This window comes from Pelecanus crispus, chromosome 6 (assembly GCF_030463565.1).
Source record: "Pelecanus crispus isolate bPelCri1 chromosome 6, bPelCri1.pri, whole genome shotgun sequence".
NCBI classification, from domain to species: Eukaryota; Metazoa; Chordata; class Aves; order Pelecaniformes; family Pelecanidae; genus Pelecanus; species Pelecanus crispus.
Window position 1 is genome coordinate 32,686,669 of NC_134648.1, and position 13,766 is coordinate 32,700,434.

At 41.3% G+C, this 13,766-nt stretch overlaps 1 protein-coding gene across 1 annotated transcript in view; it reads right to left on the bottom strand.

The window, feature by feature from the left end:
- Positions 1 to 3,871: 3,871 nt before the first annotated feature.
- CDAN1 (codanin 1) overlaps positions 3,872 to 13,766 on the bottom strand; it is a 31,915-nt gene continuing 22,020 nt past the window's right edge. Inside the window, exons 19-28 of the mRNA XM_075712512.1 lie at positions 13,116 to 13,219; positions 11,458 to 11,607; positions 10,936 to 10,999; positions 10,352 to 10,430; positions 9,184 to 9,341; positions 7,508 to 7,615; positions 7,064 to 7,127; positions 5,656 to 5,858; positions 4,822 to 4,929; positions 3,872 to 4,099 (exon numbers count right to left, since the gene is read on the bottom strand). Of these exons, the coding sequence (XP_075568627.1) occupies positions 3,974 to 4,099; positions 4,822 to 4,929; positions 5,656 to 5,858; positions 7,064 to 7,127; positions 7,508 to 7,615; positions 9,184 to 9,341; positions 10,352 to 10,430; positions 10,936 to 10,999; positions 11,458 to 11,607; positions 13,116 to 13,219 (1,164 nt within the window). The 3' untranslated portion in view covers positions 3,872 to 3,973. The remainder of the gene's footprint in view (positions 4,100 to 4,821; positions 4,930 to 5,655; positions 5,859 to 7,063; positions 7,128 to 7,507; positions 7,616 to 9,183; positions 9,342 to 10,351; positions 10,431 to 10,935; positions 11,000 to 11,457; positions 11,608 to 13,115; positions 13,220 to 13,766) is intronic.

Consider the following 13,766-nt stretch of genomic DNA (forward strand, 5'->3'; position numbering starts at 1 on the left):
TTTAAGAAAATAGCAGTTTTGAGACATACCAGCCCAAGGCTTTCCCCCCCCGCCCCTAAACCGTACCAGGTAGGATAACAAAAACTTTTCACTTACAAATTTGCTTTGTTTTAGTCTTTAGATGGTCATGGTTACAATCTTAACACCAATAATATTACTGGTCTCTTTTGGTGAGGCCTGGCCTTTTCTTAAAAGCCTGCCAAACTGGGTCATGGCATGGTTCACTTCAAGTGCCATGCATCTTCCATAGCCCCTCGAGGAAAAAGGGGCAATCCGGCAAAAAGTTTTCTGCAACTGAGCGAAAAGACATTTCCAGATTTGCAACCTGTCACACAGTCCCTCCCTTTTGGTGGAAACAAGTGAACAAGGCAGTACATAAAAGCCCTAGAAAAAAAATGAGCAGAAACAGCAGCACAGTGTATTGGCTCTGTCCCCAGTGCTGCTTCCATGGATTTCCGGAGGAGGTAGGGGAGGCCTTCATGCAATCCACAAAAGATTTGCTCAGTGCTTTGCTTTTTTTCCCTTTTATTTTGGACATGGCACTAGTGATAAAGCAGTTTTTGTAGGAAAAACACCTAGGGGGACTCCTGTTGATCAATGATGCCAGTGCCTATGAAGGATAATGTCTTATTGTACAGTACATCAGATGTTTATTTTTATATATACATAAGATTTTTTTCTATGTTTACAAATTAAGTTATTTATATATGCTTGTTTTGAAGCGGTTTTATATGCTATCGAAGCTAAGTTTTATTTTTATCAGTATTGAATTAATATAACTTTTTTTTTAATACAATCTTCAATTGATACTAAAAAGCCTATTTATATGAATGTTTTCTTTTGCAAATATAACATTTTATGGTACCTGTTAATGTACGGCATTGGTTTGTTTGGAAGGAAGAAATAAAAACCCTGCAGATATCTAATTTGTTAATCTAGAATGGGCAAAACCCAACTTCCTGTAAGTTACTGCTGAGCAGTAGATGATCAAACCAATTGTATTGTACCACCTACTGTTGCATCTCTGCTCTTAATCAATCAAGATTGCTATTTTCATATCCACAATAAATGGTATTTTCTACACAAGAAAATGTGCTCCACGTTATTTTGCTTCAGTTAAGATACCCATCTATGGAACTATGCTGGATGGAGAAATCACATAAAGGCTAGCTTGTGATAAAAGATGTAGGTCTCCTACTTCCCTGCTGAGGAATGTGCATTGAATATGAATTTGTGGCACAAGAGTCAAGAATCCAGTCACTGCTTAAATTTGGTTTCTGTGACACAGTGCCTCGTCCAAACAAAGGGATTGGTTTGGTTTTGTTTTGAAATGAGGCACTGGCTGAAGCTTCTTCCTGAGTCCAGTTACACAGCTCCTCTGACCTGAACATCCAGAAGGAAGTTAATATAATGCCATTTTTCCTCATTTTCCTTTGAGAGTTGTGAGTTTGCAGAAGGAAAGACTGACAGAAGGAAGGCCACACACTGACCTAGCTTGCTCTGAGCTCTCTTCTCCCTAGTGCTCTCCTCCTTGCAGCGCCACAGCTAGAGGCAGCACGCAGGAGCAGGGGTACAATGCTTGAAGCACCCCGAGAGGAGTCTACCAGCCCAGCGGGACTGCAGAGAGTCACGCGTCCTCATGAGAGGGGTCCCACTGCTGAGTATCCCTAGGCAGAAAACTGCGTGCTACACCAGTGTTCCAAAGGTTTAGCTGCAAAGTCAGTGTCTGGCTTTACGGAGCAACCAAGGCTGAGTACCATGGGATACCCAGGAACTACAGTAACTGCATTAACACATAAGAACATGGAAACAGAGATTTTTCTTACCTGCTGGTTCCCACTGAAGAAGCAACTGTCTTCTGCCCCATAGGGCACACCTATGCTGTCTGGATGTAGTAAACTGCTCCTGGGGCTTGGTCACCTTTTAAATAAAGATTGCCAAGCATGTTGTATTAGAGAAGGATAATTCAGGTATGTTGAGTTCATGAAAACAGCTGCGGCCACAGTATCTACGCAAACAGTTTTACAGTACTCAAAGTCAGTTCCAGAGCCGAGAGCACCTTTTTCACCATTATGGATTCCAGCTTCTTCCCCACTTACTTCCACTCCCCCCCTCATGTAACAAAATAACGTTCTATTTCAATATAAGCAAAGCAGCAGGCCAAACAGGAGATATTACTATACTTTCTCTGTCCCATGCTTTGTGGCAAGGCACTTTTTTTTTTTTTTTTTTTTCGGTACTTTTCACCCCAGTACAAAGAGGTTATATATATATATATCAACAGCTTGAACACAAAACAGGACATTTAATCATGTTTATTATGACAAAAAACAACTTCAAATGAGATCCGCAGCAAAATGTCAAATCATACTCAGCCTCAGGGAGCCGTATAGTGTACTTGCTATTTCAATTTGTATTACCATGTTCTTGCTGCATACCCAGCATGCCTACTTCTAGGGCCCCTCTACGTCATTCACATCAGAAAAGCCCTAAAATAAGGCATGTACATGGAACATGCCAAATCTTTCAATGCAGTGCTTAGTAACCAAGTCAAGAAAAATCTCAATACAGTTCAGACACTGATGTGCCTCTATTGTTTCTCTCTCTGTATCACAATATATTTTAACAGAAGCCACAGTTCTACCTAATATAGTTGTGTTTGTGTTTTTTCTTAAATCTCTGACTTCAGCCTGTTACCTTTTCTCACCTTATGCAAAGGAAGAGGTAAGTTAATCAGCACACTAAAAAGCCCTGGGCTTCGCTTTGTCCAGATGTTGTTCTTACATAAGACAGTATTTGCTTCCTGAAAAAACCTGCACTAATAGGACACTTCTAGACAAAAGGAAGTAATATCCTCACTGCTACAGGGGTGAGGGGGGGAAATCCCATGTGACAGTTAACGAGCACCTAATCATATTCTGCTAACCACCAGCAGTCCCTACCACAAACCCCAGTTTAAGGAAATACTTGCAGGGTGCACGGGAGGTCACACCCTTACTGATGATCTATCCACAAGGGCAGAAAACACCCACTGTCCTCCACGGAAAGGATTCCTTTCAACACCAGCTCTCCAGAGGAAGTCACAGTGCTTTTTCACTGCTTTTTTTTTTGTCTGTTCTTCCAGGCTGTAGTATTCTTGCTGCAGCACTTCCTGTCTGATAAAACCCAAACTCAAGGCAAGAAGGATTATAAAAAACAGTGAATAGCAGCCAGATGCCATTTATGTTCACATACTATAAAAGCGTCTTAAAAAATACTGTCATCTGTCTTCAGTAAAAAATATAAACAGATATTTTCTCCCTTATTTCTATTAAAAACCCCAGGAAATTACAAGTTGTTTCCAACAAGAGATGGAAAAAACACTTAAGCATGTACATCCTTTAAGAATAATGCCGTCAATGTTCTGGTGTATATATTTAATGTGGTTTAACTTTTAAAATGAATCTTAAAAAAAAATTAAAATCAAACCTTCAAAATTGAGCTTACAACAAAAAATAAATATAGGCTCATCTCCACGTCATACAGGTTCACCTTTCCCCTCCCCTGACAGTATGGTCTTTGTTAAAAGACAGCATGAGCAATCACATTAAGTTAAGAGAAGAGACAGCCACCAGGAAACCATCTCTCTGATCATGAAGTAACTTGTCCACTTGAACTGATTCCTGGGTTTGGTCACAGCCTCTTGCTGCGCAAATACAAAAAGTGTCTATGAGTCTAAAAAACGGCTGCTCCGAGCCACGATCAAGGTGCTTAAAGGACTTTTGACTTGGGAGATCCATTTGCTGATGTAAATCCTTCAGCATAGTCACCACAGCAAAACATCCGTGAACAGAAAGACGAGTGCAGGTTTTGCACAAAGTGACCTCTTATCTGCAGTATGCTCCCAACAAAGAGCTCACAATGCATTCAGAAACACTAAAAATTCCATTTGCATCCTCATCAGTCATTTTTGTCCACAGAGAGTCCACCTCCACTAACTTTGTGCTGTCACAGTACCTAGAGATTGTCTGGTCAGCTCACAAGGGTTAGTCCTGGGCTCTTCTATATGATGTTCTGATATAAATACTCTGGACAGCATTTCCAGTTCTTTTACGAAATTCTGTAACAAACAGATACAAAACAGAGAACCCTTATTAACAAATGTCGACAAAGACACTTACTTAATTTTTCTAGTAAAGAACTTTACAAGGTTAAACATGCTGTTGATTGTTTTCCAGTGCAGAAACCTAGACAAGCTACAACACTGATTGTAAAGATGAATGCCTGTCCTCTAATCCCCACACCCTTCTCAGAAAAGATCACTGCCACAGTTTAAGTGGTTAAACATCTCCAATATGCAAGTGCTCACCAGCCTTGAAATACTGTCCACTTTTTAGCAAGGGACTTGAGTGGTTTCCTACAGTTTGACTCTGGCTAGAACAGTCTGGCTCCTCTCACATTCTGATGGTAGGAGGCAAAGAGGTTTAATGCGAGCCTGGTCGGTTCCCAACATGTCATTCTCAGCTGAAGCACAGCAAACACATTCAGGCTAGAACTGAGAGCTGGCAACTGAGCCAGCTGGTCTCCAAACTGGTTTACAGTTTTCCTGGAAACGTTTCTGCTGAATGGGAAATGCTGGGATTCACACAAGCATGGATTTCAGCCAAACACTAGTAACAGTAACAAGCTTGTTGGAAGCCAGCCCTGCTGCTGCATTAAGCACAAACTATAGATAGGGAAGGTTATGGGCTTCATCTACACGAAACAGAACTACAAAGACTGACTCTTGATGTAGCTTTACTTTTTATTTCACCTATTGTTCACACACATCCAATTACTTACTGAGGGCCAAGGGTGCTCTTCGAGGCTATGCAAGCAGCTCTGTATTTCACTAGTTCTCATTAGTTCATGTTCTACAAGACCATGAAGCACAGAAAGGAACAAATCCCACTGCAAAAGAGAAAAAGATATCAACAACTCAAAAAGAAATGGATTTTTTGTGTTCTTTATCTCTATACAATTCATGTTTTTCTTGTTGGATCGGAATGTGGAAAAAAGAAATGAAAGGAGAAAGCGTATTATTTATCTGGGTGCGGCAATAAAGGACACCAAAGAGCAACATCCAAAATGAGTGAACAAAATTCCTTTAGTTTGTACATTGTATCCTACCATAAAGTCTCAAAATTTCTAATCCTCAGTTTCCAAACACACCAAGTATTTAATTCCTGCGTGCTCAAGAACAGCCTGAAAAATTCTTTTCTTACCTTTCAAAATAAGCTGGTTTTAGCCTGCAACTAGATAGGGTTCAGAGTTGGGGATCTTCTAAGATAACACCAATATGAATGCAAAAATGAAATGATATCAGACACGTGAATGCAACCAACTACAAAATCACATGTGTTCAGTCCTCATAATCTCCCAGGCCAAATGGGCCATTTTGCCATTTGCTCCTAAATTAAACTGTGCCTTCCTGACAGCCCCCCAGACAGGTATCAAACACTGACAAGCAGTACATAGTCCTCTTTCTCTGCCCCTGCAGAAACACCACCAGCTAACACCAGACCAGATCCTGCTGGCCTCATTCACACAAGCAATCAGCTAACACTGCGGGCAGGCAGAACTCCTACATGAATATATCAGACAACTGGCAGCTCCACAGATCAGAATAAGCTTTACCTCTCGCTGCTTAACTTCTGCAAGATAACCAATGTTCTTCTTGCTGAACATCAGCTGCACAGGAACAGGTGTCCCAAAGTCCTCCTTCCAGACAGAAAGCAGCAGTTTTAGAAGGCCATAGGTGGGATTATTCTTTACACGCAGCCTCTCGGAGCTCTTCTCTGGGGACTTGATCACGACACTCAGAGGAACACGATCTGAAACTGTAAGAAAAGGAAGAAAGGTGAATATTCTATAGTTCCATTATTTTCCTTTTATAGTCATCATCTCAGTCCAACAGCACATTTTGCATAGCTGGTATCTAAACAACCACCAAAGTAAAAACACTTAATGAGTGTAAAACAGCGAACCTAAGGGGACTGCAGTTTACAAACACGCAAAATTATTAGCTTTGAAACTATACAAACAAATATTATGTAGGAAGAGATTTATACTACTCAGATAAAGAATACCATTTGGTTGGCATATAGCCCCAAGTCTTGAAAGACGACTAACTAAATAAAAGTCAGCCTAATGTTTAATAAAAGAGGACCAAAGGAGAGGAGAGTAACACAGTAAAACAATGTTTAAATCTATAAACAGATTAAATAGTTGTTCATAGTTTTGACTACAGGCAGAGTTGCATAAATTCATGCAAGTTAAAAGTAAAGCTGAAGAGTGTTTAACTGCAGCTAAATATACACAGAGGGAAGATACCAGATCTTCCTTGGTACAGTCAAATGGAATGGGGCAGATTTACATTGCTGCCCCCCCCCTCCCCCCCCAAATAAAATTTCACAATATTCAGATGTGAATGGCTTTCTGAAAGAAGGAACCGTGTATAAAGCTTCTTAAGAAATTAGTAGGTTGCCCAGGGAGAAAACATCTGCATCCAGATCACCAGCTCCTGCTGAGAAAAACATTGTATTTAACACACTACAGCAAGAGGAAAAAAAAAAAAAAAAAACACCCACAAAACAAACCTCACCTGAAAATGCTCACAGAAGTCACAATACACAGAAAACAAGTTACTTCCATTCTCTCCAAAAAGAGACATAAAAATATAATTTAAGGGAAGAGGCCTTTACTTTTAGGGAAAAAAACCCTCAGCTGCAACTTTTCAGAGGCAGAAATACTGGAAAACATATCACATATTTAAATGAAGGTATCAATAAATAAAAAACAACGGAAATGTGAATAGAACACCAGACCTGAAGGATGGTTAGTCACAGTATAATGCTGTTCTGCAGAAGGTGGAAGGGAATAAGAGCAACCACCCAAAGTGACAGAAAAAAAATTTGCAGACTCAATGATACCAGAGAGAATCAAACATCCATGAACTCTAAATACCGAAGTCTCTGACCCCAAGCATTTAAGAGAACTGTAATAACAGATTTCAGTCTTAAATAGCTTATCATGACTGACTTACCCAGCAAAGAAGCCAACTCAACTGTGCACTTTGCCAGCTGCTGTTCTGATGTAGGACACATGAACTGGAAAACACAGAAAAAAAGTTGTATCTTTGTCCCCACACTGCACACTGGACAAAACAGGGCTTCACAAGGGATAAAAATATCAGAGAAGAGCAGGCAATTTACAGCAAGAAGCACAGAGCTGTAATCAGGAGACCATTAAAGACTGAAAGACAAGAAAAGATCATATACGAAAAAGGGATCCACAAAGGCTAATTTTAAGTAACAAGCAGATCTACACAGTACAAAAAAAAAATGCAGTGGAACTTTGTCACATTTGAGCTGAGACAAAAAACATTCAACTGAACTCCACTGTGAGACAAGGCAAGCTAATAAGTTTACAGGTACGAAGACAGCTCAAAGTGGTCCAAGGGTTTTTTTTGTTGCTCTTTTACTTCTACCTTTCTGCATCGAAGTGTCTGGCTCAATCTTCCTATCAGGCTCTCCAGCCAGACATAGTCAATCACTTCACCCTCATCCCGTGGGCCCACAGCAACGCAGAGCACATCCTTGATGAGAAACACAGCAATAATTCACCTATTAGTACCCTGCACTTCCACAAACAGATCTTTGGACCTATGACAGAGCAGTTCATAGATAGTCATCAGGTCCCCATAAGGGGAGAAAAAAACAAAAACAAAATTAAAAAAAGAAATACTTAAGCCAGTATCCTCCTCATTTCATAAGGCAGATTAAAGGTGAATTTTTCACAACCTTACCTAGGTCTGATTTTCTACCATAGTTCTCACTAATATTATGAAGTCAAAGTCAATGAGGGCAACCTGTTCATCCTTCCTAAAAGTAACTAGCTCTGAAAGTTCTAGATAAATCTGATAGCACAGCGAGCAAGTTCAGGCTAGAAGTGCTACAGAAATCCAGAGTCCTCTTGTATTGTCAAGGTAGCTTCAGTGTCAATAAAAGCTGAGTATGAAGAGCACTAATAGGGTTATGGCATGAAAACTGGTTTAGCAAATTTTACATGAGGTAGCACTTTCCATCACCAGTGATTTACCACCCAGTATCAGAAAGCCAGGTTGGAAATTAAAAGAATAAAGCAGTATTTTAAAAGCTGTATCTCAAGATGCCATACAAAAATATCTTCAAAAAGCAACAGTTTACAGAAAAAGCCCCTGGTTTCCTCACATACCTTACCCTCCTCTTTTTATTTTATCTCAAGCAAGAAAGTGTTAAAGCATGTGTACTTTCTTATACAACTGCTGCGAATGTGATGACAGAAAGATCCACTATTATTGCTCAGACAAGAAGCAAAAAAAAAAAAAATAGGCAGAATACATGATGGTTAAAAAGTGAGGTTTTTGGAATTCTTCTTTTCCTCATGGGTTACTCACACAGGTTATATAATTGCATGCTTTTTGCAAGAACAGTGACATCTTAAAAGCCTGGGAGAAAAGACCAAAATGTAATTTAAAGCAGCTTGAATAGAAAATTGCTTGGATCTAAGGCTGAAATTAAGTCCATACCATCACCTTCTTTTTAAGATATTCTGATTCTCCCTAATTATAGCTGAATGAAGGTGCAGATGCAAACTCGCAAAAATCTTTTAACAGATTTGTACAGATTCATCTCACAATTTAATGTAGAATTCCTGATATAGAAGATGGGACAGTCTACCAAGTTATACAGAACTGAAAGGACCAACAGGTAATACTTACTCTAAACAGAGACCAGGAGACTCTCCATAAAAAAAGTAGGTCCACAAAAAAGTAGCTATTTTGATAATGCTGACTCTTCAGCATACAGTTGTACACAATGCTCACCACCCTATGGTTTCTATGCTACTTGTATAGAAAAGGCCACGGCCATGCTACCAGAAATCCTGTATCTGATAGTACTCCTGGCCAGGGAGCTCTGCCCTACACACAGACAGCAAGCAGCAGGATGAAACAAACATATGACCTTTCCATCATACTTCCTAAACACTCCTCACAGTCAGTTCCTTAAAACCAGAGCATCCCCTTTTAAAAAGCAACAGAAAAACACCCACAAAAAAACCCCACACACCAAGGTGAAAAATAAAAAGCGTGTTAGGGCAAGCCAGGAAGTGAACACTAGGTACCTTAATCTCATTGATGATTTGGGAGGGAAATGGAGCACAGTGCTGACAGCCTGGAGGGCAGTCCCTTCTCAACTCCAGAGCATCCTCGCCAGGCAAGGGAAGTCCTGGGACTTTCAGCATTCTGTTGAAGGTTGCTTTCACTTCTCTTTTGATAAGTGCTAAAAAGAATAGGGAACAAATCCTGTCTGCTTCAGCTTCTCACTCCAGCAAGGCAGGCAACTGTTTCCAAACACTACCCTTAATTAGCCTCTCATCCCGAGGGCCATGGCGAATGAGGAAAGAACAGTTTATACTTCAAACCCTTCTCACTCTGAGCTCCCATTATATTTAATGGACAGAGGCACAGGTGCAGAGAGTGCGTTAACCCACAGCTCTGAAAGGCAGCCACCCATTACCACCAGGTACCACTGGCAACTGATCTCGTTTTCCATCAAAATATTTTAGCAGGTTTAATGAACACAGTATCTAAGCCAGGAAGCAATGCCAAAGTAGAAAGCTAAATTGGCGTGATCATACCAGTTCAACCACTGTGCCCATGAAAGCCGTATGTTTTCTACCAAAATAAGTTTTGACCAGCATCCAAAACACTAAACCCCTGCTCCTGCAAATGTTACTGGATACTCCTCCCCAGATTCTTGGCACAACCTCCTGAAACAATGGGTTTTCAGAGATTCTGAAGAGTTGCCAGGGCACTATTACAGAGTAAAAGGACTACAGTTGCCTTCAGCCTGCTGAAAACACACCCAGTCCAAGAGGTGTTTGTTTTACAGAAGATTCAAGAAGCGCTCTGTACATGTGGACCATAAGGTGGGCCTGAGAGAGCAGCTGTCTGTATCGTACATTTGAAGTGCTAAGACAACTTCAGCCTAGATGACATTTTCAGAAGAAGCTTTCCACAGCACTCATTCTCACCACCCTACGAGCCTCCGTAACTAAAAATCACTTACATGGGCCAAGCCTGAAAAATCCCTGAAGAAGGTTCTTGGAGCTAGAAATCATTTCTCTTATTCCTAAACAAGGAGGGACAGAGCAACTGCATGCTTCCTACTAAAAGAAAAATGAGTAGGACCAAGTACTTTATAACACTGGAATAAATTCTACCCCTTGATCTCAGAAAAAGAGTACAATACACAGGTTAGAAGCCCCAGTTCAGGATAAGAAGACTCACCTGCAATGTTGGCAGAAAGCCAGCCACAGGCTTTCTCAGTGGCCAGTTCCACTGCAATGTCTTCTGCACTACTTAAAACCTTTACAGGGACGATAACAAGTGATAGGAGATTTACTACCAGCCACAGCACCAGAGTCAGTGAGAAGTCAGAAAGAAGTCTGGAGGGAAGAGGCTTAATTTTGGCATGCAACCTTTAAACAGAGCACCACCACCTCTGTGGGAACTACTACTCTGAGCAATAGGACTGACCTGTTTTGATCTCCCAAACCTCATCAGCCCCATACAAACCCCATCAACTCTTGGTGAAGTTGATGCTAAAACAAAAGCATTATCCTTGCAAGATGAATGCAATTTATATACCATTCTAGTCTCAACAGTTAGCTATTGGCTACAGTATCACTTTAGCCAAAATATCCAAAGCAGCCTGGCAGAGGTGACTCTCCTTAGCTATTAGTCCTCACATGAGAGTATCAATAGATTTCATTGTCCTAAGCTATTAAGGGATAAGCAAAGCAGCAATGGAAAAATGGTAACGGTCCAGACTTAAAGTCAAGGCTTTAGTAAGTTTTAGTGAAAATACATACTGCTGCAGATGTCTCTTCTGGCAGTAACACCCTTACCGCCTCAGGACCTTTCTTTTTGCAAAATCTGCAAGAAAAGAAAGAAAGAAAGTGTGCCACAGGATTAGTCAAAGTTCTTGGACAACACTCAGAGGTTCCTTACCGTAGGAACTTTCACACGCTCTCTTACACTCAAAACCAGTTGGAAGACTGCAGTGAAATAAGTCAGACCAAAAGAACCAGACAAGGAAAAAACAATTACAAGCCAAGCTGCAATACTCAGTTTTCCAAAGAGGGGAAATACAATAGCTGCAGTGGGTGTCCATTTGGAGCTGGATGCAGAGGGACACACAGCACCTTTATTCCTTCCTACAAATACGGCATTAACTTGCTGGAGGCGCAGCAGACAGTCACCCTAAGAAGAGCAGAGGTCAGGGTTTATAATTACCAAAACCTGAGCATGACAGGCCAAGCCGAATTAGGCTTATAGATTCCGCAATAAGAAGAGATGGGAAGGCACAAGTTTAAATAACTTTTCCTCCTTACTCTCTGCCTTTGATGAGTGCCTGGGCCCCTTCCTCAAACAGATGAGCGCACACCTCTTCAAGCAGCTTGTCATGATTAGCATCCTCTTCCTTCACTTTATCCTGCAACATGACTTCAGCTCTTTGAACCAACTCTGCTACCAGTGTTGCCCTGTAAAAAAACCAAGAACAATCAGACTGAAATCAATACAACAAACAGTGCACACTAACTGTAACCAGCTGTTTCTCCCAATTTAGGAGGATACCCATCTCTCAGGCATAAATGCAATAAACTGGTCTGCTAAAAAAGAATTAATCACACTGTGTTTAGTACTGCACCATCTCCTTGTTCTTTTTGTAAGGAAGAAAGCAGCAATGAAGATATCAAAATAGTACTAAGACACAAGAGTCAAAAGCCTTTAGGTTTTAATAGAAACATGTGGTTACAGGTATCTTTTCTGGCAGCAATACCCTTATACTCTCAATGGATAGTGGTGAGAAGTTCAAAGGTGTCAACAGCAGCCCACTACAACCAGCATTCCTTGTGGGCTGATACCATTTAATGTCTTCAAGTTGGACAACTGGACAGTACAAACTCTCAGCAAGCTCATGAGTGACATGCTGGAGGGCACGGCTGCCATTCAGAAGGACTGTGACAAGGTGGAGAAATGGGCTGACAGTGGGGTGGTGGCTGTGCACCTGTACAGGCTGGGGTCTACTGGCTAGGGAGTAGCTCTGCAGAAAAGGATCTGGGGTTCCCAGTAGACAAGCTAAATGAGTTAGCAGTGTCCAAAGGTGGCCAACCTTATACTGGGCTGACATTAGCAACAGTGCAGCCAGCAAGTCAAGGAAAGTTACTGCTTCCCTCACCACTCTGAGGCTGCATCTGGAGTACTGTGTCCAGCTTTGGGACCCCACTACAAGAAAGCCATTGACAATGTGAGTGACTGCAGGAGAAAAAAAAAAAAAGTGATCACTAAGAATAGCTGGGATGCCAGAGCACATGACCTACAAGGAGACTGGGAGAGCCAGTTTCACTTAGCCTGGGGAAGAGAAGGTGAAAGGAGAAGGAAGGGTTATAGAGAAGACAGAACAAGACTCTTCCAGGAAGTATGCAGCTAAAGGTTGACAGGCAACATGTACAGGCTGGAACAAGGGAAATTCTGAGAGGATACAAGGAAGGGTTTTTCACAAAGCCTAGGAAAATTAAGCATTGGAACATGGTACTAAGAGGCTGCTAAATACCCATCCTTAGAGACTTTCACAGATCAGCTGAAAAAGGTGCCAAGCAACCTAACTTGAAATCTGGCCCTGCTATGAGCAGGAGTTTGGATCAGATGACCTCCAGAGGCCCTTTCTGACCTGACATTTTCCTATCATTAGCAAGAATGTTCTCAAAGGGGCATAGAGTCTCAAAATGCTGGACTATGTTCATATCCCGACTGTCCCACAGTCATATAACCCTCCTCTTTGCATCCCTTCAGAAATTCCCCTCTATGATGGCAATCAGATCTTGCTGAATCCCACTGTCATAGCCTTATATAGCCTTGGCGTTCTGCTATACAGCATACCCTGAGGGAAGTTTTCTTTCCCCCATACACACAATTTTAAAGGATCAACTCTTTGCCTCATTAGTGCAAAGTTACTTCTTAAGTCACAGAACAGATCACCAGCACTTACTTGATGTGTTTAACACAGTTGGATCCCACCCTCTCTGCCACAAATTCAACTGTTCTCCGTAGGGAGGGAGGCTGGTTGTGGAAGAAGGCCTGCTCCAACTCTACCTGTTCAAGAGAAAAGTGCTACAATTGACTAGAGCACTCCACCCAGATCGTCCTCTCCTCAACACAGGAATGGACAGAACTAGCATCCGTAATTGTGCTAAAAGGCACACAATTTGCCTACACTAGAATTTCTGCTACTGTAGCATTCAGCACCCCTGTAAAATACTTACTCCCTATTTCCTTCTAACCATTTAACCCAAGGCTCGTTATCAGGGTTTATGAAACTACAAAAGCAAATGCCCAGTAAAGAGAAGAATGGGAGAGTTCTGATAGCACCTACTAGTAGAGTCACCACACAGGGTTTGTTTTTGGAAAGAAAGGATCCTCTCTTTTAATTACAGGCTGGTAATCTTGTAGGCTCCTACACTTCATTCTTTCGGTGGAAAGCATAGCTACAATCTAACCAAAACAGAGTATGAGAAAAAATACCAACATTTTATGTTAAAGAAGAGGCAGACAGAGAAACAGGCTAGTTGTTCCAACTGCAAGAATGTTTACTGAAGCTATCTGGATTTCAACATCCACATGGTATCCCAGCCATGACTAT